Source organism: Melanotaenia boesemani, chromosome 18, assembly GCF_017639745.1.
Source record: "Melanotaenia boesemani isolate fMelBoe1 chromosome 18, fMelBoe1.pri, whole genome shotgun sequence".
NCBI lineage: Eukaryota > Metazoa > Chordata > Actinopteri > Atheriniformes > Melanotaeniidae > Melanotaenia > Melanotaenia boesemani.
The window spans coordinates 14,610,756-14,636,391 of record NC_055699.1 but is presented as its reverse complement, the minus strand read 5'-3'; the positions used below and the strand labels follow the sequence as shown (position 1 = coordinate 14,636,391).

The window sequence follows — 25,636 nt, the reverse complement described above, 5'->3', positions numbered from 1 at the left end:
TCCTGTCCTGTGTACGTATTTGATTGGGGTTGGTTGCAGGTTATATTTATTTCTACTCCATCCAATTAAATGTTTCCATTTCTTTTACTTGTTTGAATGTCTATAATTTGCTTGCTTTTGTCAGGCTATTGGCAGGCAGCTGACAAGGGAAAACATACGATCTTTGCATATTTTAGGTTGAAAATTGACCAGATTGCTTTATGTTGCACCTTAACAGTCAAAAAGCGTTCTGTCTGGCAAGATGCTTGTAATGGTATGGTACAAGTTCACGTAATTAGCACCTACAACAATGATGTCTCAAAACTCTGAACAGTCTATTATTAGATGCACTAAAAACTCCTTGTTACAGTAGGAACTTGATCAGATTTGCACAATGTTCAGTAAGTTTTAGCCCATTCTTCCAGACAAACCTGTTTTGACTCGGTCATATTCCCTGGATGTGTTTAATGTATGACGTTTTTCAGGTTATAGCATCTCTATTGGGTTAGCGTCCGGGCACTGACTTGCCCACTTCAAAACGTCACGTTGACGAACTTGTCTGACTTGGCTACGCTGCTTTTATAGTCTGCCCGTAACGACTCAGAAAGTTCTCCTCTGACCATGAAGTCAGACTGTAGACACAGTCTATCTGAACGGGCCTATTTGTATCTGCTTGTTGTGGTTCCACATGTATGGAAGCTGCCACACTTGTGCTACCATTTGTTTTTACTATGGTGTCTCTGAATGGACAAAAAACTGTGTTTGTAAGCTTTAAAACTGCAGCATTGGCTTTGTTTGATAGATCTTTGAGCACCGTTTGTATAACACTTCAAAAGGCACCAAAAGTATATATCTAAAGCTACTGGATCCACTCGCAGATAAGACGTGTTTTTGTCTGGAAGAATATTGACCATTGTCTGTTCACAACTGTGCTTGGTGTTTGAAGTCATTGCTATGTTAATCTTTACCACTAGATGTCAGTAATTCGTACACACTTTACCTTTAAAGGGGTAGTAATGCTGTAATTGGCCAAAATAATGTTTCCCAACTTTTTATTCGTGTATTGGAAGCCGAACAGCGGCAAAGACACAATCAGTGACACTTGTTCTCTTCCCATGTGCTGTTGCAATGTAATAGAAGGAAGTAGGCCTAAACTATATGGGGTAAAAAATGTGATTGCAATTTTTCTGACCAATACTGCGATTCAAATCAGATTTAAAATTGGTGGAAAATGACATGAAAATATAAATTCTTTTGTCAGTTCTATACAGGCACTTTTATAAAAAATGATTGGGAACTATTCTAATGATTTTGCAATATTCATTTACCCTCATAATTATAATTAATCTGGTCATAAACATAGGGTACTGTGCAAAATATTAGCAGGGGCGTTAATCCACTGGGGTTGTTCTCTTGCGTTTTAAAAGTAAAACTCATGCAACCACACCTTTAACTGCACTGAATAATCTGGTTTTCATTTCATGCATATTTTTTTGTTTGTTTTCAAAGCATCCAGGCGCAGCCCAGATGCTGAGAGACGTTGGGGCGGTGGACTTTCTCACTCAACTATCTCCTAATATTGAGCCCAGACTGCGAGCTGTCATTGATGGAACCCTGGACCAGCTGTTCCAGCTTCCTGAGCTACTCCCCAGTCATTCAGCTGTCGACTCACATAGACCACTTTGTACAAATCCAACAGGTGTTGAAAGTTTAAAGCAAATATTTGTTTGTTTTGAGAATGTGCTGTTTTGAACTCTAATATTTGCATAAAAGCAAGTTGTTCTTTTTCTTTTTATGATCTTGAAGCAAAAGAATGTAATTTAGGTAACAAATCTCTCTCTGCAGCGCCATCAGTTGTTTCACCTGAAGAGAATTTGCCGAAAATGGGTTATTTCCACAAGAGCATTCCCAGCAACACAGTTGTACCATTGCAGAAGGTTGCAGGTAACTTTTGCCTGAAATTTGCCATTGCTGGTCTCTGAAAGTTAAACTTTTCTTCAGATGTTTGACTTGTTTTATTTCTGTCTTTTGTGCAGTACATGAATCTGTAAGATGTCTAAAGTTTTCCGTGTTTCCATGGCTGACTTTGACAAACACAGACACACACATACTTTCTTCCAATGAGAGGTGAGAAACAATGATGTTTATATTTCTGATATTATTTTATATTACTTACTCAACGTCTGGCACACTACAGTTTCTGACTTTCCAGAAAAAACCCTGCTTTGATGCTTAGTTCTACTAATGTGTACAAACTACCCTAAAATGTAGTGTCTCTCTTATCTGCTGGTCTGATCTATTTCCTGGTCTGATTACATATGTGTGTGATTAGTGTGTGATGTTGGATTACTGAGTAAAAATCTTCCTCAATTCTCTCTTACAGCTCTTTGGGTAGCAGCAATCCTAACTTAGTGCGAACAACCTGTGAACTTCTGTGTGATGTCATTATGCAAGACTTTCCTGCAGAGATCTTCCTGCAAAGACCCGGTATTGTAAAGGTACAATTACCACCATTTTCTCATATTGATGGTAAATGTGTACACAAGAATATTTATCTATGTAGCTTTTTTTCAAATATGAAGTAAACAATCTCATATAGAGACAAAAAGGGATAAAATGATTATTATTCCTTTTATTATATTAAAGTAGCAAATGTCAGCATGACTGCCATATTTTAATAATCTTCAGGTGTCATGGGCTCCTTTTACATTTTTTTAAACTAAATTTGAGCTTATTCTGGCCTGAAATATTCCATTCATAAATTGCATTCAGTTCTTAATATCTGCTTGCACTTCTATTTTCTACCCTTTGTTAATTTAAAAATTCTGCAATTCAAATAGTCTGAATATTTGCACCATTATGTAATTTGCATTGTCTTGACTTAAAACCACAAGGGGGTCATCTGTACAGTATTCAGATTTTTTCTAATCACATCAATTTGATTAAGTGAATTCTAATGGATTTATAAGGTGGTTCCTCCAACCACTCTCAAAATAATAACCTGTCATATAGCATTCTTCAACCAAACATCCTTTTATGAATGGGTGTCCCAGATCACTGAGTTCTCAGGAGGTTTATTTTGCTTGGGTAGCGTTAAGATTGCTATGAGGATGTACTTTGGTAAAAATGTACCTCTTGCAAGGTGTGGAAGTCCATGCTGTAACGTTTTGCTCCTTTTGTCTGAGGCCTCTATCAGCATGAGTGTTCCTAGGTAACAAGACAGTCATTAACATTCTCCAAAGTCATTGACCTTGTCTCTTTTATTTACTTATTTAGTTTGCGGAATGCCAAACAATTGATGCCCAAAGTTTGCAAGTTCCCACTCTCTTATTATCTCTTTAGAAGGGAGCTATATTGTTTGATGTCTCTAGTTTATGGGTAGCAACAAAGTGAATTTGCTGTCTGAGCTCTGCATTCCACTGGTACACTCAAAGTATTTGATGAGACATCATTATGCCTCAGTGAGCCACTTTGAGCATGATTATTGTTTTAATAAAGTAGTGCATAAAATGACATTGTTCTCAGGGTAGCATTAGCATTCCGTCACCCAGCAGACTCATCTTCAGAAGAAGCCACTGGTGGAAAAGACTTTCCGGTGTGGCTTTACTTTCTCTACCCAAGTCTTTTTACATCAACAAAAACTGATGCTAATTGTTTGTACCATCTTCCCCTGTAATTCATCTTGAGAGTAAAACATCCTCCTCTGTGTTTTTTTTTCTATTTTCAGAACCTTTTTTCTGTGTTGCTGCTGGGTTCAGGTAAAAGTGAGGTGAGCTACCTCCATTCATCTGCTGTTTCCTGCCTGCGGCAGCTTTGTGTAGCTCTGAGGAGGAGACTGCGGTTTCATCAAGATCCTGGCTTCTTCTCTGCAAAGCAAGGTAACTTGCCTTATTAACTGACATCGTGATTCATTAATACGAGCTGTCGGTGGTGATGAGTCATTTTTGACATCTTTTCACATCACCAACTTAACCCCATTTCATTTATAAATTCATCAGCTTTGTATTTATTGTAATTCAGAAAGTCATGAGAAATTTATTTGCTATCTAATCCCACTGACTAATTTCTTACCTGGAGGGTATTATAACACTACTGCACTCAATCTGCTTTATCATTGTGCAACAAATGTGCTTTTTCTTTTTGTTTTTGTTCAGATCTAGTGTCGCAGAACTCATCGTTCTCTTACACCCAGGAAGTTATGGGGGCGCAACGTTCTCAGACTTCCTCTCCTGGGGCAGAGTGCTCCCCCCGACCCTCTGTGGTGGGACGTATGAGCCAGAGAGCCAGAGGAGATGGCCAAGATGGAGATGCAGCCTCAAACAAGTGTGTGCATAAAGATAACTTAACATAAGCTTTCATTTTAAATAGAAGAAAATGAAGATTGTAGGTTATAAAAAGGAAGTCACCCAGTTTTGTACATCTGCTTGTGTAGGGTATTATTTCTATAGATGTTCTTTGTGATGATATTGACCGGAAATTCTCAGATTCTTTAATGCAGAAATGGTATATTAGTGTATATTTTGATATGAATCAGCATTGTAACCAAACAGTTTATGTAAGCTAGGTCTAATGTTTTTAGATTTATTGCAAATTCTTGCAAAAAAGGTGGATTTTCTGTGGTTTTGATAGTAATAAAATAAAGCTGTAAAAATAGGAGCCCACACAAGAAGAAGAAGAGACAGTGATGGTATTTCTGCCTCACTTGGTATGACTTCCTCACTTGTCATTCAGTGGCAGCTCGCAGAGAGGTGCAGCATCGGTCCAAGCCCCTGGACAGACTTCACATTCACCTGCAGATGTGGCCCATGTGGTGCTTCCAGACCTGGGTGTCAAAGATGTCCTGGAGCTGCAGTTACAGCAGCTCACTTTGGCACAGTTCACCGTTGCCACCATGCAGCATGCCATCCCGTTACTTAAGACAGGTGGGAGTCAGTGTACTTAGTTTTTCTTCCTTCTTTGCTTGAATAAACTTAAGTTACTGTAAATAACCCAACTTCTGTTTTCTGACATGCACCAGATTCTATCCTGTGTTGTTTGATCTTGTAAAAAAAAAAAAACACAACAACAAAAAAATAAAACAACAAAAACCCTGTCCTGCTTTTGTTCTGTTTCTCTTTTCCTCTCAGATGGTTTGCATGTGTTCTATCGTGTTCTGGAGCTGCTGTGTGATGCCGTCCTCCTGCTTGGGGACAGTGTTTGTGAGCTGGTCTGGGACGATCGCAGCCTGGTGGGGATGGAGCTGGCAAGTCAACACAACTCATGACAGCCTCTTATGTAGATGAATGGATACACTTCACTGAAACAGCGAGCTGGGTTGGCCACCAGACAGTTCGCCACAGACACACAAGCATACGGCACTCGACTGTCAAGGAGAAGTGTGGGCATGTGATTGAGCTGAATGAATTATATTAGGTTACAAGGCTTTCTGCTGGATATAAAGCGCTCCACACAAACACACACACATGCATACAAACTTCTCATCTGTACTCCTGGGTTTATCCAAGATCAGAAATGCTGGGGTTAGTAAATGCCTTCCTTTTTTTGCATTTAAAAATCCATAGAATAGATTTAGTTAAACAGGTGTGTTTTTTTTTCTTTGCATATAGGATCATTTGTTTTATTCTCTAGCAGTTAAAAGTTTGTTCTTCTGCAGTAGGATTTATACACATGTCAAGCCTGCAAGCCCCTGTGGCCCTCTGCTGTTTAATACATGCCCAGTCGTGCAGCCTGAGAACTATTTTGTCATCTTTATATGGAGAGCAGCTTTTGTATGCAAGACCTCTTGGTTTTTCCTATGGGAACCAGCCAAACTGCAATGCACAGGGCATATACTGCCCCCTGCTGGCATTTATCCCCTATTGTTCAATTTCAACATGCAGAACAAAGTAGCTGAGAATAGATTGTTCCAATTTATTCATACTGAGATAGGGTGGATCTGTATCTCGTCCCAAAATAACCCTGAAATCTGATTACATTCAGTTCCTCAACCCCTGGAACGAACAATTTTCCTCCTGGCTCCCAGCCAGCAGCTGTATTTTGAGCATGTGAACATGCACACAGTGTGAGTTCACTTGCATGTATCTTTGTGTTAGTGTTGCTATTGTCTGTTTATTGTTTTGGTCTACATTTCTGTCTGTGTTTACTTTTAGAAAGAGAAGCTGCAAGCCTGTATGGAGCAACTGGGAGATATTCTCAGCTATCACCAAAGCTGTTCAGCAGACATTCCCCACAGTTCTCAGGTTCAGCACAGAATGGCATACATAGGCACCGCCATATTCACCATTAAACTCCTACAGACCATCCTGCCTCCTGAGAGGGTGTGTGTATGTGCTTGTGCAACCAAATTATCTCAGTATATTACTTTTACGAGTTAACATTTCTCTTAACCTCACACAGGCCAGTGACAATCTCCCAGAAAACACAGCGACAGCTATTTTCCACTTATGCTTGGATCCATCACTGGGACGTTTATTACCCAGCATGCAAGAGACAGCAGTAGCATACTTGGAGCAGGTGAACTCGGACAGCCATGACCTCTACAGGAGGGTAACCAGAGCTGCTCTCTGGATGGAATCCACTTGCAACTTCCTCAAGGAAGTGCAAGCTGAGGTATAACTTGCAAGACACATTAGATCAATATATTAATAATTTGTAAATAAATGTACAGGATTCTGTAATTGGTGGTTTTGCTTTTATTAATTCATTTATCTTTTTCTTTTTAAAGGGAGAGAAGAACTGGTTGGAAGTACTGGAACTGGCAGACCAAGCTATAAATGGACTTCCATTTCACCAGCACTTACCCATCATTAAAGAATGCGTGCACATGTGTTCTTACCTGTGAGAAAAGCCACTGATCTTTATTATTAATATTATTATTATGTTATTGTAATGTTTTATATACTAGTTTAACTGCTTTTGGCCTCATTAGGTGGAAGTTTGATCAGCCCAGCCCCCTCCTTCAGACTGAGAGCCAGAAACTCCTCCTCAAGCTGCTGTCTCATCCTTCACTGCCTGTCAGGACGGAAACATATGAACGCACTTTAAACCTGGTCAAGGTTAGAGCAAGCCACGTCACAGACAGCCGTCGTTTAAATGAGTATAAAGGGTGATGGCGAAAACCTACCAGCCCAATGTAGCCTAAATGTGGGCCTGTTTGTTGGGGCATCCATATGTAAAGAAGTAAGATAAAGATTGATGAGCCACAGCTCTTTGACAGCATGCTATAATCCCCTCACTTTGACATTTAAAATCAGTCTTTTCGTTTTACCAGTCACTGTCTAGAACTGAAAGTGAACTGAAACTCATGAATACCAGCACAAGTGAGAGGATGAAAATAATTTATGACGCTCTCTGGTGTGATTACACATACCCCTAGGACTGCCTTGGCATCCAGAATCTATCACGACAGGAACAGGCAGTGTGCACCGGTGTTAACTTCATTCTCCACCGCAGAGTGCTCTATGAAATGAGCAACTTTGGTCTCCAGGACTCCGCAGAAAAGGTTGATGTGCTCAGTTTAATTCTTGTCCTTTCATATATATTTCAGTGCCTCAAGATTTTATTTTATTTTTTTTTTTAAGAAGTTTGACTGAGGTTATTCTGGCAACTTCTTTTATGTCTTAGCAGTGAGAAAGTACAATAATTTGTGTGTGTATTTGTGAGTCATTTAGACATTTAAAATTCTGTCTCTTTAAATACTCGCTATAAGATATTTTATCAGTGTCACCTTTGTGAGTTCAGCAGTTTATCTGTGATCTATAGGTGAACGTTGCTGCCAAGGATATCCTGCTATTCCTGCTCAAGGGACGATTGATGATGACAGCATCAACCTGGGACAGATTCAATGAGGCACTTTACCCGGTCATACCCATATTACAGGTGCTGTTCTCTTTGTGAAAGCTTTACAGTATTTTCACCACAGTCCTCTTCAGCCACATCATTTTTGTAACTTATTGCGTTATATTTATGGAGGGAGGCAGTGGTGCATGTTGTCTACTATCAACGCACCCATTATTAAAAGCGCAATATTCTCTTGGACTACAAAAAAAAAAAAAAAATGCATATTGAGATGCCTGTGAGGAAAATTATGTTATTTTCTCATTTCCATATTCTGTGTTATATTGTTTTCTTTTTGGGTGGAAAAAGCAAAGTTTTCTTAATTGTTCCGTTTCAGGCAACAGAAATCCAGGAACTTCTTCATGAATATACATGAGATTTTTGACTCGGCTGTCAAGTATGATTTTACACAAGAAGGCCGTTCAGAGATGGGCCCACCATATCCACAAGAGTGATATGAAACTGCCCTAATCAAAACGATGCAGATTTTATTTACTGTTGCGCCGCTTAGCTGGAATTCCCCGTTGTTTCTTCCTTTTTCTGCCAAGGCAGTGTGAGGATTTCATGTACATTTGTGTATGTGTGTGTATTCTTGTGTTTGCGCGGCAGGGCTACGCCAGCACTGAAGACTCGCTTGGAAAATGTGTCCTTCTGATAAGTGACGTGACGGATGTTGGAAGAGACAATGCATTCCCAAGTAGAGCCAAGCTAAAAGCAGCGCTCCGGCTCCTTTTCACCAAACAGCCCACGTGAGTCTGAGCTCTGGGTTTTCCTGTTGTTTGTGTTTGGTTATTATGTGCTCCGAGGTGTGTAGTTTTGTTGTTTTTTTTTAGATGTGTGTAATGCGTATACTGTTTGTCTGCTATGTTTCTTCTGCACCTTTCTCTGTGCGAAGTTGTTTGAAGAGTCTGACATTTGGTCTCAGGGTATTTTTGTTAAACAGACAAACTCCTGCCAGCCTGAATATTTTGCTCTTCAAGATTTTCAGTGGACATATTTTAACTGTATGTAGCTGTCAGTTTATGTGCTCATCAAGTCCTTTAAATGCTCTTTGAGGCCTGTGTTATCAAGTCCCAGCCTATGAATATTGATAGAGATGGAAATTAACACAAGTCAAGTCTTGGTTAATTTTTGCTGCAGCTAATAGATTTGTCTGCCCTGCCAGACATTTTTTTTAAAGCATATTGCTTGTAAATCTGGTCCTTTATTCAACCATTACACAGTGATCTAGTGCAGACTAAACTTTTTTTTTTTATTACTCAAATGACTTTTTCTTTTGTTTGTTAGTTCATTAATATAACAGTTTGATTTTCTGTGAAATGCCTAAATTCTCATGTTGTGCATTATTAACAGTGTAAGAATAGCAGCAGTGCAACAAATCCTCCAACACCTAACCAGCAGTGATGAAGCTACAACCACCAGCCTAGACATGGACCAGTCAATGATTTCTTCTCTTCCCAACCTCTACTGCCTCAATAACCCTGTAGATATTTCACTTGACACTAGCAGCAAGTCTGTCCTAAAGGTATAAATCTGATATACAAAAACAACAGGTAGACATGTGTACAGAGAGACAGCTTACTTCATCTATTTATTGTTGGTTAGGTGGAGTCGGTGGAGAAGCTGTTTTGTATCCTAAACTCAGACACCGTTGACATCTCTCTCAGAAGATCAGCTGCAGAGCAGCTGTCAGTTGTGCTACAAGGTGAGATGTTAATAACTGATATAAAAGGACACAATATGTTAGAAAAACCACTTTATTTGTGCTTCAGAGCATATGTCTGGGGGTTTGAATATGAGTAGCATACAAGACAGGATTTTCTCTACATGCTTATTGTCCTAAAGCATTCAAGATAACAATATTATTAGACTCTTAATGGCAAACTTTAGAAACAAAACGCTATCAAGCTTAATTGGCTTCATTCATTTGTAAAATTTTTGGCAACTGAGTAACAATATAAAAAGAAAATAAAACTTTAAAAACAACCTCATTCAATAATGTTTTTTTATCAGATGATTTGATATAATATTACAGTATGTATGTTATCAACACAATATGGATTTTTATTTTATTTTATTTTATTAGCATGATTGTTATCAGTGCCAGTATACTCACCTTTATCTCATCTCAGTTTCAAATACTGTTTGTGGTACCACTCAAGCAGGAAGTTTAAACTGATTTTTACTTTGCTGTTAACATAAAACTCATCAGTAGTTTTATCATTTGCAAAAAAATGAGATAACGTTTTGAAGGTGCTTGTCTGTTTTGTCCTAACTTTGGAATCTGACTTCTTATAGGTGGTCTCAACTTTTGAAAATGGGGAAATTCTGATTTCCCATTTGCCTCTAAAAACTTAAAAAAAGTCAGTAAAGCTATAAACCTGCTGGCTGACCGTCTATATCATATGCCGTGTTTTAACTGGCATTACCAGCTGTTAATGGCTTAATTGCAGATGAGGGATGCATCCTCTGTTGTATAGTAATGAGCTTCAAGGTTTATTGAACACCACTGGAAAAAGGCTGGTCCTGCGGAGAAGAGGAGTGGGTCACTCTTCTACCTAAAAAAAAAAAAAAACAGGCCGACATAGGTTTAAATTCATAGTGGAAAAGTAAGGCGTTGTATTGTATTTCTGTGGTATTTTGACCAAAACAGGTCATAGACATTTCATTAAGACTATGGGAAATTATTTCCACTCATGCAAGACAGGGCATTGTACAGTATATCTTCTTTTAAAAGTCATTAATGGTATTGTTCTGTTTCTGAACTGACTCATACTTTCAAAACGGTCTGCTTTTAAGAACTCTATTAGATCAAGGCTTTCATAGAGAAATATATCTTAATGGGAAGCACTGACAGTAGTTGGAGTTAAGAGACCCATTTGGTCTATTTTTTTTTAATTGGTTTAGTTCTTCTGCTTCACAATTATCAGCAAGTGCAGAAAAAGGGATGGAGCTACTGAAAAATGTACCGGCAGAATTTAGTTAGGAACAGTCAGATCGTTGACTTCCTGATTTGTCCCAGAGTTATGTGGGGAATTTTATGCATGTAATAAAATCCACGGCAACTGTTACAAGTTTGTTTGATGGGTAAGAGTTTTCCCCTTGTGAAAACTACAGTTTGCAGCTATTGCTTCAGTGTCTGTGCCTTTCTACTGCCATATGTTTTAGACAAATGGGTGAAGAAAAGAAACAACAATTATGGAAATATTTATTGCTGTATTTTGAATTTTTTTCTTTGTTCCCTACAGACACAACAATGCACCCAGTGTTGAAGAGTCTTGGCTTAACAGATAAAGTCATTTCTTTTATTATGGAGAGTGTAAATGGCAAAAAGGTAAAAACAAACAGCTCCAGCAAAGTGATGAATAAAAGCTTATTGAAAGAGTTGCACATAAATGCAAAGCAAACAAATCTGAAACTCATAAACGGGGTCAGATGTGCTCCCATTTGTTTACATGCACTTGTTTATATATAGATATGTGTGTGTGTGAGTGAGTGGATGTGTAATAAAGTCATTGAAGTGTGGATGATTGTAGGGTGAAATGGCCTCTGTTACTGGTATCAGACAGGCCCTGGTCAGCAGTGATTTCTGCCCTCCAGTTGCTACAGTCTGCTGATCACTCCTAATGCTAGAATCTGGAAACTGCCAGAGGTGATCATCCAACATGTCTGACTGCATGGAGGAGGGTGGATCATGGGTAGAGAAACTTAATTAACATACGTGGGATGGCTGCAGGTTGAATGTGTCACAGTTCTCCACCCGGTCACTAAGTACGGGTTTAGCTCATGTGAATTCACAGTTGAGAAGTCCTGTGTGTTTACAGACAGATAGAGAATGTGTGTGTGTTTGCCTCTTCTTTGCAATTAAACATCTAGTGAGTGTGCTGCATTTCTCCCCAGAGCTTTGCGTGTCTGCTGGAGTCGTGTGTTTGCATCTTGAGAAAACTGGTGTACGCCGATCCGTCTCTTAGGCACAGCCTGGCACAGCGCAACCTCCTGCTCCTCACACTGCTCAAGGGTACACTTACAACACAACTCATTAAGTAACAGCTACATTGTGTTTAATCTCTTTGGGGCTTCGACTCACATCATCCACGGATGCATAGCTTTTAAACATGTCGTCACTGCAGTAAGTGGCATGCAGCATGATGCAACTTGTTGCTGTGGAGCTCAGCTCAATGCCGCTGTGGTGTTAACAAGCCTTTTGTTAACAATAATGAGTAGCTCAAACATTTGTTGCATAATTTGTAGCTCAATACCCAGCCCTTCATTTTAAATCAGGAAGTATTCTATTTAGATTTAATACTTATAATTACACATGGAATTAAAATTTAATGTTATTGTTCTGACCTAGAAAACGAGACTTGTACATAAGATATGCAGATTTATTATACATAAGTTTAAATTTAATTTCTCTATTTTCTAGAAGTTTATGGCTATTTTTTTAATTTTTATGTTTTTTTTTTGTAGCATCATTGATGTTAAAGGAGAACAAAGGCAACAGAAGCGATATTGCCGTCCTTATGAGTCTGCTGCTATTTGACGAGATTGCCAGCATTGAAATATGGTTAGTTTGTTTTCCCTTACATGGGAACATCCGTGCCACTATTATTAACTCACATTAAGTCCATGTTTGCCTTATGATGTGACTTTTCTCATCAGGTCAGACAAATCCACCACAGATGCGACTCTCTCACCGTTCTCTCTACCAGTGACAGTAGTACGCAGGTAAATCCATACATTAAATAATGATTTACATCAGATAGTTCAACAAATATAAATAACCTAAACAATATTCACATGAATCTAATCTTTGCTTTATTGTTCTATAAGGTACAACATTCCCTTTCAGGCAGCAACTCATCACGCCGTTAGCCCGTACTGCTGCATCTTGGCTCCTACCACTGACCTCTTAACCCTCAACCCTGCCCGCCAAGCCCTGCAGGTAGCCTGGAACACTGCATGGCATTCTGGGATAGATAACCTCCTGGAGAAGCTGCGTGATGTTGCTAGTGATGCTGCTGAGTAAGATTCTTAAAGCTTTTTTTTTTTTTTTTTTAACTTTGGTTGAAATTATGTGCGTCTTTTTCTGTTTTTACCATCTAGTCTGTTGGGTTGGATCTGTTTTTATATCAAAGCAAAACTAAACTGCCCTTTGCTGTTGATGCCAGATAAATCATGTGGTTTTTCTGGATGTTCATTTATATCTATTCATCTATTAAAGCTTGTAATTTATTAGGTTGGTTTTGAGAGAAAAAGCATATTGCAGGAAGAAAAATGACCAGAACAATAAATCTATGGCAGGCTTTTCTAAATGAGAAAAAGACTCGTACATATCGCACTTGTACAACATTATCTCCTGTGAGATGTTTGGTGAAGTATTAGAATCAGAGTCTTGGCATATTGTGCTTCATCTGTCTTCATTTACCACTAATGTGACTTAATTCAAACAAATGAGAATGTCTTTCTCTAGTTCTAACAAGCTTAATTAAGGCAGAGATGTTTGAAGCACGCTATGGAAGGATCAATTCATCTAAAATTTGGTACAGCAGTGTGAATGGGAGAAAAGTAACTGTTCAAGATGAATTACTCAGTGACAGTTGAGAAGCACCTTTTGTGTGGGAAGTGAAGATGGAGAGAGACATATCGTCACGGCATAATTAAGAGCTGGTGTGATCATGGCTACTACTGCTTTACTATGTGGTAAACATTTCTTAGCAAACTTCTCTCCTGTGATGACTCAGAAGCATCTTCTCCCTGTGGATTGGCAAACAAATATGCTTTTAATTCACACATTAGCATGCCTCAGAGGGGGCTGCTTATGCAACACACTTGTCACTACATCAATGGTCATTTTTTACCATTTACACTCGTCCTCCCAGATTTCATCCTGATTTAAAGCTGTCAGAAGCTCAGCTCCTGTCACTGCAGACGGTGCATCCTCCGTCTGCGCTGCCGGACTGTGTCCACGCCATCATTACCGCATCGGAGCACAGATCGGTGGCCTCTGCCCTCTCTCGGCTCTGCCTCTACTTGTTGATTGACAGACTGGCTCTTCCTCACATTCCCACCCACAGCTGCAGAGGCACCCTGCTCTCCCTCAGCTGGCAGACAGCATTAACCAGGTACAATGCAGACACATTCAGAAAAGACTTATACACTGTATGTACATAATCGCTCTGAGTCTGAAAGGTTCTATCAGGAAATATTTGTTCCTTTATTTAATTTTATTTATATGCATTTATTTATTTAGAGATTTTATATATATATATATATAGTCTTTAACTTATAAATTTCATTTTATTTTTTTATATAAAATAAAAATCATGGCAGTGATTTCTTTGAATTGACTTAACTAATTGTGTTTGTTGTCAAGCTGTTTCCTTTCTAGCAGCATCTTCTCCTTGTTAGTATCTTATCTTTGCTGTGATGTTTTTTTTATTGTGACAGAAAAAGACAAGAAAACAATTAAAAACACGAGTCGATGGCATTTTAGCTGCATGGAGTGATTTTTGTATCACCAGTGCTCTCCTCCTCTTGTTGTCACAGTCTCTGTCTCTTCCTCCCTACAGGTTTCTGCAGGTGCGCCCAGCTTGTGTTGAGGATGAAAGGTTGCTGGTGGGAATTGTGGCATTTTTGAATGCCTGCTTCAAACAGATTCACACAGAGTTTGTGCCTGACACAGAAGACAGGGACCTACGCTGGATACTGGAGCTCCTTCTCAACCAGGTACAGATCATTTACACTTTCTGGACGACCATAAAAGTAAAAATCCACTTCAAAAATGTCTTTTTTTTTTTTTCTTTAGTTTTTATTTATTTATTTTATAAACGGCGAATAAGTTACTTTTAGTTGTGAAATGGGAGCATTGGCAGTGCTTCAGTATGTGGCTTCAGATCAGACTCCTCTCGTTTAACCATCCTAGCCATCTTATCCATATGTGCTGTACTTTTTGATGTTCATGACTGTAGTATTTTATGTGTGGAGCACACCAATAAAATACAGCACTTGTGTAAGCATCTCCATTAGCTAGTAATCTGGTTAGGCTCTCTCCTCTTCAACACAGATGGTTATATACCATCAATAAATGCTTGAATAAGTTATACAGATTGTCAGATATTACTTTCTCATAAGAGAAAAACATCATAGCTTTTCCCCAGATGTGATAGAGATTATATCCTTAGCTCTTACAACAAAGTATTATTTCTGTTTTTGCTTGAGGGAAAGAATTGTCCCAGTGTTTTAGCAAGGAGAGCTATTCTTTGGATTTAATCAGTCTCACCTTGGCTTTCTCATTAATGTGTGTGTAAACAATAAGTCCTCCCCTGGCAGCTAAAGCAGACTCAAGATTGAATGCCTGGTAGGTGTGAGCGGTGCAGCGTTGCACCGCTCTGTCTTTTCTGTAATTACTGAGCCGTTTCAGGAACATCTGTCGCTTACACTCATACACTCGCATTAACAACCTACTCTGTGTTCACCGCTCAGGAAGAAATTCGTCTTTCTGGCAACATAGAGCAGATTTTTTAATACTTCTCTCTCTGTTGTCTGCATCTTGCCTCCGTGGTTCATGAAGTTTTACATTTAGAAAGGGTTACAAATATAGCAACTTTGGTTTTTTTAGCAATCACAGCTACTACAATTTATAGATTATGCAGTTAGTGCACGTTGGTAAGCCATTATTAAACATTTTATTTAGCTAAACAGAAATGTTACGTCAAATTTAATGGCAAGCCAATAAAACGGTCATTAGTTTCCATTTATTCGCCAATCCCCTCAGGACACTGCAACTCTCCTTCATTTGCTGCTCGGTGTGGAGACCCAGACCTCAACTCAGAGCCCAGGGGATCCAGAGGAACTAAAGAGCCATGTCAGCCAGAGACTGCAGAGAGAACTCACCAGCTTCTTTAACATCTTACTGCTCAGACTGTCGCATACCACTGACAGGTAGGGTGATGCTTTCAGGTCATCATGTTTTATATTTTAAAAGTACGGTTTTATATTAAACAAGGTAAATGAAACCACAGTGTACCCTCTAGTTTGTTCAGCAAGGTCACAGTTTTAACTGGTATTAAAGATGGGGAAAATATACTGTATGCAATGCTTTTTATTTTTATTGCAGTGTTTTCTATCACATGGTTGTCCCCTGTGCCAGTCTGATTTTCTTGTTTTTTTTCACTGTTTCCTTTCCTGTCTGTCCAGGCTGTGTTTGGCATTAGCAGGTCCCTTCAAGAGCCAGCTGGCAGTCCGTTTGCTTCAGAGCCTGCGGGTGTCTGATGCTCCTCGTTTCTATGGCCTTCCCAGCCTGGAAAGGACTTTGCAAGGCATGGTCAACCTGACTGCTCAGCCAGGCTGGAGCTCCCACTGCCCAGACCTGGAGTCCAGCTCCCTCTGCTCCAAGTACCTCAGTGGATTATTAGAGGTGTGTATTTGTCTATCAGCTTGTATTTCTGTTGTGTGTTTGTGCTGCATAGGTTCATACCAGTCTCCAGCTCTCTCTCAGCAAATATAGACGTGGACAAAATTGTTGGTATCTTTCATTTAATGAAAGAAAACCTCACAATGGTCATAGAAATAACTTGAATCTGACAAAAGTAATAATAAATAAAAATTATATAAAATTTAACAAATGAAAGTCAGACATTGCTTTTCGACCATCAACAGAATTATTTAAGAAAATAAACTCGTGAAACAGGCCTTGACAAAAATGATGGTACCCCTAGAAAAGACTGAAAATAATGTGACCAAAGGGACATGTTAATCCATGGTGTGTCCACTAATTAGCATCACAGGTGTCTACAATCTTGTAGTCAGTCAGTGGGTCTATATATAGGGCTACAGGTAGTCACTGTGCTGTTTGGTGACATGGTGTGTACCACACTCAACATGGACCAGAGGAAGCAAAGGAAAGAGTTGCCTCAGGAGATTAGAAAGAAAATTATAGACAAGCATGTTAAAGGTAAAGGCTATAAGACCATCTCCAAGCAGCTTGGTGTTCCTGTGACTACAGTTGCACATATTATTCAGAAATTTAAGATCCATGGGACTGTAGCCAACCTCCCTGGACTTGGCCGCAGGAGGAAAATTGATGACAAATCAAAGAGACGGATAATACGAATGTAACAAAAGAGCCCAGAAAAACTTCTAAAGACATTAAAGGTGAACTTTAAGCTCAAGAAACATCAGTGTCAGATCGTACCATCCGTCGTTGTTTGAGCCAAAGTGGACTTAATTGGAGACGACCAATTGTTGGAAAAAAATCATAAAAAAGACAGATTGGAATTTGTCAAACTACATGTTGACAAGCCACAAAGCTTCTAGGAAATGTCCTTTGGACAGATGAGACAAAACTGTAACTTTTTGCCAAGGCACATCAGCTCTATGTTTACAGACAAAAAAATGAACCATATGAAGAAAAGAACACCGTCCCTACTGTGAAACATGGAAGAGGCTCTGTTATGTTCTGGGGCTACTTTGCTGCATCTGGCACAGGGTGTCTTGAATCTGTGCAGGTACAATGAAATCTCAAGACTATCAAGTTATTCTAGAGAGAAATGTGCTGGCCAGTGTCAGAAAGCTTGGTCTCAGTCACAGGTCATGGTTCTTGCAACAGGACAACGACCCAAAACACAGCTAAAATCACCCAAGAATGGCTAAGAGGAAAACATTGGACTATTCTAAAGTGGCCTTCTATGAGCCCTGACCTAAATCCTATTGAGCATCTTTGGAAGGAGCTGAAACATGCCGTCTGGAAAAGGCTCCCCTCAAATCTGAGACAACTGGAGCAGTTTGCTTATGAGGAGTGGACCAAAATACCTGCTGAGAGGTGCAGAAGTCTCATTGACAGTTACAGGAATCGTTTGATTGCAGTGATTGCTTCAAAAGGTTGTGCAACAAAATATTAAGTTAAGGGTACCATCATTTTTGTCCAGGCCTGTTTCATGAGTTTATTTTTTTAAATAATTTTGTTGAAGCATGGCTGAAAAGCAATGTCTGATTTTCATTGGTTAAATTTCATAGAATTTTTATTTATTATTACTTTTGTCAGATTCAAGTTATTTCTGTGACCATTGTGTGTTTCTCTTTCAATAACCAAAGGGTACCAACAGTTTTGTCCACGTCTGTACACGAATACCTACAGATACATGTAACAGCAGAAACATGGTGCTTTCTCAGGAATTAATTAAAATTTGGTTAAAATGTTGTTACAGGACATTAATTGCTATGGGTACAAATCTCATTGATTTAAAATGCCACACAGAGAAGATGCTGATGAGATTAATCAACCTTGTTTTTTCCATCTGTTCAACTCTTCAACAGTCCATGAAACAATAGTCTAACAAAGTAAAGACCAGCTTGTACAGCAGTCCTCAGCACAGAGGTGTCCAAACTGTTGTTTTTACTTGAGAATGAAGACCCCCATGGAATTCTTTATCCTGTTTACACAGCACAGACCCCTTCATAATTATTTATTTTTGCTTAATTGGAAAGATTTAATCAACAGTCAATAAAAGAAGACAAAGGTTTTTGTTAACTATTTCATGTATATGGCTTGTGTGAGAGAGCAAAGGTTTTTACCCTTTTAAACTCTCACCCACCTCTCTTGGCATCATAAAGCCCTAAAGCTCAGCAGGCCTTTGGCTCTTCTCATCATCTGCTCCTCTGTGCGGTCTCACATCCTGGTGACACACAAAAACAAAATAATTAGTCTCTGAGCTGCATTTAAGTTTCATTTGGATGCTTTGGCTGACATGCTTACAACTGGAAATTTCTGTTTTGTTTTGTTTTGGTTAGCTGACTTTGCTCCTCCAGTCTTTAATTATGCCAAACTCTCGATGGAGCCATATTGATACACATAATAGTACTGCTCTGATTTATCATTTTCTACTAAATATGGTCCTTTTCACAGGTGATTTCTTCCTTTTATGTGGAATGGGGCGGTAACTCCTTGTCTTTCATGGGGAAAGGTGTGACCAAGAATGCCATCATCTGTTTGCTTCACCTGTCTCATGAGATGATGGCCAAAATCAAGGACAAGGCAAGTGTCGGCATGCTTTTTGCCATATTGATGTTGCTGATAAAATAGAATGCATGAGTAGTTTTAAATAAAGCGTATACCCTATTAAAATAAAGTTAGCGATATTCTTTTTTTTTTTTTTTTTTTTTATTTCAGAATCTGCCTAAAATGCACTGTAATATTTACAGGTGAACTTTGTCTGACCTTTTTTAAATTTTCAAATGCTCATGTGCAACTGTTTAATGTTTCAGTACTTATTGTATAACCTGCTGTTCTTTAACAAGGTGATTAGCTCCAAAAATATACCCACCACTGTTCCTTTCTTTGTTTCTAGCCTTTCTTTTAATAAGTTAATTAAGATAAAAGAGTTGGCTATTTTATAATTCTGCATGTCCTGCATTCATTATATAATATCAGTGTAACATGAACTTTTTACATTTTCAATCAATTTAATCCAAAAGTTGAATATCCCCAACTTTTATTGAGTAGTATTTATTGCATGTTTTGATAAACTTAACAGAATACCACACAGTTAAACCAAGGCTGTGTTTCTACATCAGGACTTGGTTTCTCAGTGGTCGCTTGGAAATGAGGGAACTACTGAGGAAGGAAGTGCTTCCCAGCTGGGTTTGGCCTGGCTTATCCCGCTCTGGGTGGACCGAGATCAAGAGGTAAATAAGCTCCAAATTTATACAAATTTAGGTTTGGGCTGTTTGGAAATGAAAGTTCTACAGGAGAAGACACATATGACAGCCTCTCATATTAAACTCTGTCAGTCTCCCAAAAATAAGCCACATGTGTCTGTCTATGAGTGTCCCCTGACAGAGACGACAGTCTTTGCCATTTGCAGCTTTAAAACTTCTCTGGATTTATGACTAACCTGTATTGCCAAGATTTACATTTAATATTTCTACACGTAGTTGTTCCATAATATTAGCTTGTTACAAACATACCTTTTAAACTGTAGAATCATACAAATCTTAGAGCCCATGGGCCTCTATCTTTCTCTCTCCATTTATTTATTTATTTTTCCTCTTTTTTTTTTTTTTTTTTTTTTTTTTCCTTCAAATGTACGTCTCCCTCTCGTGTCAGGTGCGATTTGCTAGTTTGGGTTTAGGTGCTGCTCTGTCCTCGATGCCCAGTGGCTGCCAGGCTTTATGTGCCAGCTGCCAAAACATCAGTGGAGGTCTGTGGGGCACGTTGCTCAACATCCTTCTGGATCAGCAGGAGAGCAGCATGGTGCGCAGAGAGGTACAACTCTAGAACTAAAACTCAGCTACCATTTTATTACTCAGCTCAGAAACTTGTCATAATTTGCATTGTTTGTGCCTCACAAGGAATAAGCAGCAAATATAAATATTAGACTGTTTTGGGTTATTATTGCAGATTAGCTGAAGGAAAGTTTTTTTACTTCATTTAACAGGAGAGTGAAGACAAATTTGACTTTCAGTTAATCATTGGTCAGAAAATGAGACTCTGTATTAGCAGCCAAATTCAGGCAGATGGCACTGTTGTTGATGCAGTCCAACTTACCCCAGTATGTGTGTCTCTGTGTGTGTGTGTGTTTCTCTCTCTCTTTGTACTGTGGCTTGTGTATCCAGGCTGCATTTATCTTGCAGAACTTGCTGGTGATGCCTATGCCTGCCAACGCAGAAGAGGCCAAGGACTCCCACTGGCAGGTCAGCAGATCCGCCAGCCCGTTAAAAAACCTTTACAGAGCTTGAACTCCTTTTCTTTCTCTCCTCTTTCTGTTTTTCTCTGTCTGGATTCCCTATATGTCCCCTCCTTTCTATTCCAAAAACCTCACTCAACTCTGTTCTAGAGGGAAGACCAGGGATGTTGCTGAAGCCGTACGATGTTATGGGCTGCAATCATACAGCTCTCACATCCAAATTAATTGTAGTTTCTTTGTCAAAACACCAAAAAGCATCTTAAATGAACACTGCATGTAGTTTTTTGTAATGAGAGAGCTGGATGTTAGAATTTTTACTTAATAGGATTTAGAAAATATTCAAATTACTCAATAGATGGAAGAGGAAACAAAAAGCAGTAAAACTAGGACAAAATTCTATAAATACATTTTAAATGTTTTATGTCACATTTATCTGTAACTTGTTATCTGTAGAATAAATGTTTACAAAACCTTTCTGCTCTACACTGACTTTTTTCTTTCAGCATCCTTGTGTCCATGATGAGGTGACTGGTGTGTCGTTGGTGGGCCTTCCAGCACTACAGGCTCTGCTCTACCACTGTCAGTATTTCCAAAATGTGGCCCTCTCTGCCTCCATTTGTTACCGTGGCAGGTACACTCTCCACCCACAGCCTCATGCTGGTGGCAGCGATGGCCCCAGGCTTGTGGAGAACACTTCAGTGGGTAAGTTCTGATTCATATTCACAGTCCTGTTGTTAGATAACAGAGAGAGAAATCAGTTACAGCTCTAATAATAAGTAAGTTTCTACCTGTGCCATTTTATTTCATTCTTTTGTTTTGGTTTGATGTACATACTTGTCTAGATTCCGGCAATTCTCTCTGGTTTTGGAGATGTGATCCACCACCATCCCCCACCGTCAACTCTAGCAGACCTTCCAGCTCGCTCTCCACCTCCAGCACCACGGTCAGCAACTCTCTTGTACGTTCAACAAATAAACAGATGCAATCAAGAAAAATATTTCAAATTTTGAACCTGGAGCATATTTTTCCATTTCTTTGTGATCTGGAAGATGAATAGGGAAGAAGATGTGTGGCATTTGTTTGGTTCTGAGCAAAAACTCTTACTGGCAACCGGAGAAACTCTACGTCAAAATGAAAACACTTTTTTTTTTTTTCTGTTTAGGCATGCTTTTGTGTATTTAAATATTTAAACATTTACAATGGACCTCCACTCTGTAGTAAATTTCTACTCCTGGAGCAGCACTGTTCATCTAGAAAAGGTTCTTTGGTAGAAAATTCCTCATGTTTTACTGACACTAGTCATGCCAGTACTGAGAATCAAGGGACTTCCCTCAATCAGCTACCAGTGACCTTCTTGCTGTGAGGCTGCGGTGCTAACCACAGTAACACCTTGTAGCCCAAAACATTTCCAAACAAGTGGAATGTTAAGTAAAATGTAAATTAAAAGAGAAAGCAAGGATTTGTAAATCATAAACCCATTTTATTCCCAGTAGAGGAAATATTGAAAACGTTATGGGAAATGGAAAATTGTATTAATATTGTTATAATAGCAATCTGAGTTATAAATACTCATTTAGCTCATTTGTCATCAAGATGGGAAAACAGTACCCAGGTTTAAAATAGCAGAATTATTTTATAAGCAAAATATTTTCTTACAACTTCATGTTGTCCAATACAGATAAGAGGTTCAGCAGCACACACCCCCAAGGCGGCCTCCCCATTCAGCATCACTGATGAGACTCCTGCCAGCAGACTGATGGCTCAAGGTACTGCAGAGAGAAATGTCTGTGTGTACAAGTGTGTGCACATGTGCATTCACCATTATTTTAACAGTGCTTGTATACTTTTCATACCACATAAACTTTAACATTACTTTCCTCATAGAGGTTCGCTGTTTCCAAAGGAACAATTTTAAACCGAAACCACTTTTAGATATACAGTCCAGAAACTAAGACACTGTACTCTGTTATTTTACTTTGGTTAGATGCCTCTGATTGTGTGGTCAGGATATTACTCGAATCAGACAGAGATGTGAGCTGTCTGTGGATGTGTCTCGCAGGTCAGAGCGATACAGACACAAGCAACTCTCCTACATCGCAGGACTCCCAGCAGGGTGAGCCCTCAGCCATGCAACCTGCTTTCATGGTAACGCCTGACCTCCTGACGGCCCACTGTGGCTTGCTAACCAACCTGATGGCCATCCTGCCAGATTTCACCCTCACTGCCATCCGACATAACCAGCTCCTCCAGGTCCTGGCCAGGTAACAGGCCTCATTCCCCATCCTCCGTCTCACCACCTCTTTCCATGATATTTTCCATGTTGTCCTTCCATGACTCAGTTAAGCTAAAAAGATTTGTTTTTTAGCTGTTTCTGTTTAAGCGCTTTTTTAATGTTATTACTTATAATCTGCAAAGATTAAATGAGTAAATACTTGTAACATGTTAACTTGCTAATTGTTGCTGTAACCCCCTCTGGTTATCTTTTTTTTTCCCATCATGTTTATTTTTCTCCTCAGCCTCGTGGATATTAGGCCCATCGAGACATGTCTGACTGAGCTGAAGACACCCAACATCCTCCCTGGAGAGAGAGAAAGCATCAAAAGTCAGGTGAAAAACACAGATAGGAACACGGTTGTGAGGAGATCTTCCAACACTTTATTTTCTTTTTCAAAAAAATCCGTGGGTTGGTACTCCGTGTCAGTTTCAGTGTAGCACTAGGTTATCTAAGGGCACCTCCAGATTTCCATGTGGGTGGAATACTTAAGTTTATGCTCAGAGCATCCACATATTTATACTTTTCCCATCCTTATTACCATTTTTTCACTTCTCCAACCACAACAGCTCAGTAAATCTTTTTTTTTCTGGGTTGTTAAATTTGTGTGTATGTGTGTTTTTTCTAGTTTGTGACTGAACTTCAGTTCCTGTCCAGCTTCTCCAAACTGCTCCAGTCATGTATCGAGGCGAGCAAGGAGCTGATTGGTCAGATGGACTTCCTGAAACAGCTGTTGTCTTCTCTGGTGGATGTCTTCATGCTGGACACCAAAGTATTAGGTGAGAGAAAAGAAAGAAAAGAAGATCGTATTACATCTGTTTTTTAGAGAAAACTGGCTTTACTTCTGCAGCTTACCGCTACAGTGTGATCTGTGCGTGTCTTCTCGGCCGTCTGGTTTGATAAAAACTGTGAGTCACTCCTTCCCTCCTCAGATGCAGGTACCCGGGATGTGGTTTGCGTGTGCTGGACAGACATGTTTATGCTCCTGGCTACTGTGGTGAAGAGGGACAGCTCAGCATCGCACCCATCTGTCTCTGCTGCGCTCGGGAGGCGCTGGTGGACATTTGCAGGTACATAGATACTCTGACAAAAGTCTTACTCAAAATTAAATATCTCACTGAGATTTTGCCAAATGAGAAGAGGCCTTCAGTTCTTAAAGCAGATGACTAAATAAGGACTTTTGCACCATTGCTCTTTGTTTCTTCTATAGATGTTTGGATATAATAATTAAGCTACCGCTTCTCCTCTGATTAATATGCAGGGAGAAGCACGATGAGTCCAGTAAAAGATGAATGCTGAGCCTTTATGGGTTCTGAGTTTTTGTCTGCAAATAGATGTATATAACGTTTATAGTATCTGGGCTTGCAAATTTAGATGATTAATGCATTCTCCAGCAGCGCATCCCGCCTCAGTCATAGATAAATTTCTAGCTGTCAGAGGGTTTAAACAAAAGATTTGCTTTTTGTGATTCAGTATGTATTTCAGAGTCATTCATTAAAAGATTTTTTTTAAGCTTTTGTTGTTTGTGTGTCTGCAGAAACATTATCAGAGTGTGTGAATGAGACGTTTGGAGACCCTCTTCTCCACACAGCGGCCCTGCAGTTTGTCTGCACAGTTCTCACAGAAGAGACCAAAAAGCCTTCAAGCTCAAACTCCAAACAAGGCGGCGCCCTGTCGGACGTCCTAACTGGACCTTCAGCCAGCCAGCTGTGTGAACTGTTACTACAGGTCTGCTCAAGGGGTTGCAGACACGCGATTGGTGGTTCTTTTAATCTCAGAGCTGTTACTGATACATTGCAATAATATGCTTAATATACTACGTTTTAAGAGTTTTGCAAATATAAGATGATATGTAACAATCTTAAGATATAAAATAATACTTTATTCATCCCATAGATTGAGGGATTTAAAGAAGAAAAAAATACTACAATAAACTTTTTACTGTTGATATCAGAACTTTGAGAAGAGGACCCTGCAGGACCCACTGAAGAAGCTAACAGCTAGAGCTTTGATGACGCTGCTAGCCTGCAGTCCCACAGCCCAAAACCACGCAGCCAATGGTAATTCCCCAAACATCAGCCGCCAGTTCAGCTGTCACATGTGCAGTTTAACCTACATTTTAAAACCCCTCTCTTCACATTAACAGGAAACCATTATTTTTGTCAATTTGTCAAATAATATTGAGAACAAACTCAAATCTGTATCACCTCAACCCAGTTTTCAGCCTGCCACTATCTTGTCTTCTAGCTGGTTTAATTGACAGCTGTGTGGAGCAGCTGAAGCAGACTCATTCTCAGCTCCAGCTGGAGTCGGTCCGACCCAGCAAGGCTTCTAACCGCAAAAAGGTGAGCAGAGACTGTCTGGAAACTTCCAGTCTCAGCAGTTCTGCACTGCTTATGTTTTTTTTTTAGAAGAATAACAAACTGATCCAACATGAAAGAGTTTTTGTATAAATACTATGAATATGCATTACACTATTCAGCAGAAAGTTCTTCCTCTTCTTGTCAATTCTTTAATGAGTGTAGTAAAGATAATTTTTAATCTGGAGCAATTAAAGATATCGCTCTTTGTGTGGTTTTTCTATTTTACCAGGAAGGAGGCTATTTAAAGGAAGTCAAGCTCACTGCAGAGATCCTGCAGAGTGCTCTTTACCGCAACGATGAATGCAAAGTGAGTCTCATTGCCTGCCTTTTAATTCTCTGCTTCTAATTGATTTTTAATGAAACCTCAGAGTGCTGGTGCTGTGCTTCTAAATTAGATTCACCTCAGTTTGCACGGCCCTGCTAACATGTCAGCAAGTCTAGCTTCTGTAGCTCTGTGAGGCCTTACTTACACAGCATATCAGCCGGTCTTCATTTTCTAA

General features: G+C 39.4%; 1 protein-coding gene across 1 annotated transcript in view; it reads left to right on the top strand.

Moving 5' to 3' along the window:
* The window catches only part of rttn (rotatin), a 33,064-nt gene that overhangs the window by 1,995 nt on the left and 5,433 nt on the right, over positions 1 to 25,636 (top strand). The window contains exons 3-43 of the mRNA XM_041968271.1: positions 1,489 to 1,678; positions 1,825 to 1,923; positions 2,016 to 2,106; positions 2,363 to 2,477; positions 3,707 to 3,857; positions 4,134 to 4,302; positions 4,711 to 4,901; positions 5,106 to 5,221; positions 6,129 to 6,296; positions 6,376 to 6,588; positions 6,704 to 6,816; positions 6,908 to 7,034; positions 7,355 to 7,480; positions 7,741 to 7,857; positions 8,425 to 8,564; positions 9,169 to 9,340; positions 9,421 to 9,520; positions 11,064 to 11,149; positions 11,716 to 11,833; positions 12,286 to 12,382; positions 12,478 to 12,543; positions 12,649 to 12,840; positions 13,698 to 13,940; positions 14,388 to 14,544; positions 15,593 to 15,759; positions 16,015 to 16,234; positions 18,722 to 18,850; positions 19,390 to 19,500; positions 19,922 to 20,080; positions 20,431 to 20,508; positions 21,005 to 21,203; positions 21,344 to 21,444; positions 22,180 to 22,267; positions 22,561 to 22,762; positions 23,018 to 23,108; positions 23,402 to 23,552; positions 23,706 to 23,843; positions 24,311 to 24,501; positions 24,728 to 24,833; positions 25,021 to 25,118; positions 25,366 to 25,443. Coding sequence (XP_041824205.1) covers positions 1,489 to 1,678; positions 1,825 to 1,923; positions 2,016 to 2,106; positions 2,363 to 2,477; positions 3,707 to 3,857; positions 4,134 to 4,302; positions 4,711 to 4,901; positions 5,106 to 5,221; positions 6,129 to 6,296; positions 6,376 to 6,588; positions 6,704 to 6,816; positions 6,908 to 7,034; positions 7,355 to 7,480; positions 7,741 to 7,857; positions 8,425 to 8,564; positions 9,169 to 9,340; positions 9,421 to 9,520; positions 11,064 to 11,149; positions 11,716 to 11,833; positions 12,286 to 12,382; positions 12,478 to 12,543; positions 12,649 to 12,840; positions 13,698 to 13,940; positions 14,388 to 14,544; positions 15,593 to 15,759; positions 16,015 to 16,234; positions 18,722 to 18,850; positions 19,390 to 19,500; positions 19,922 to 20,080; positions 20,431 to 20,508; positions 21,005 to 21,203; positions 21,344 to 21,444; positions 22,180 to 22,267; positions 22,561 to 22,762; positions 23,018 to 23,108; positions 23,402 to 23,552; positions 23,706 to 23,843; positions 24,311 to 24,501; positions 24,728 to 24,833; positions 25,021 to 25,118; positions 25,366 to 25,443 — 5,664 coding nt within the window. The remainder of the gene's footprint in view (positions 1 to 1,488; positions 1,679 to 1,824; positions 1,924 to 2,015; positions 2,107 to 2,362; positions 2,478 to 3,706; positions 3,858 to 4,133; positions 4,303 to 4,710; positions 4,902 to 5,105; positions 5,222 to 6,128; positions 6,297 to 6,375; positions 6,589 to 6,703; positions 6,817 to 6,907; positions 7,035 to 7,354; positions 7,481 to 7,740; positions 7,858 to 8,424; positions 8,565 to 9,168; positions 9,341 to 9,420; positions 9,521 to 11,063; positions 11,150 to 11,715; positions 11,834 to 12,285; positions 12,383 to 12,477; positions 12,544 to 12,648; positions 12,841 to 13,697; positions 13,941 to 14,387; positions 14,545 to 15,592; positions 15,760 to 16,014; positions 16,235 to 18,721; positions 18,851 to 19,389; positions 19,501 to 19,921; positions 20,081 to 20,430; positions 20,509 to 21,004; positions 21,204 to 21,343; positions 21,445 to 22,179; positions 22,268 to 22,560; positions 22,763 to 23,017; positions 23,109 to 23,401; positions 23,553 to 23,705; positions 23,844 to 24,310; positions 24,502 to 24,727; positions 24,834 to 25,020; positions 25,119 to 25,365; positions 25,444 to 25,636) is intronic.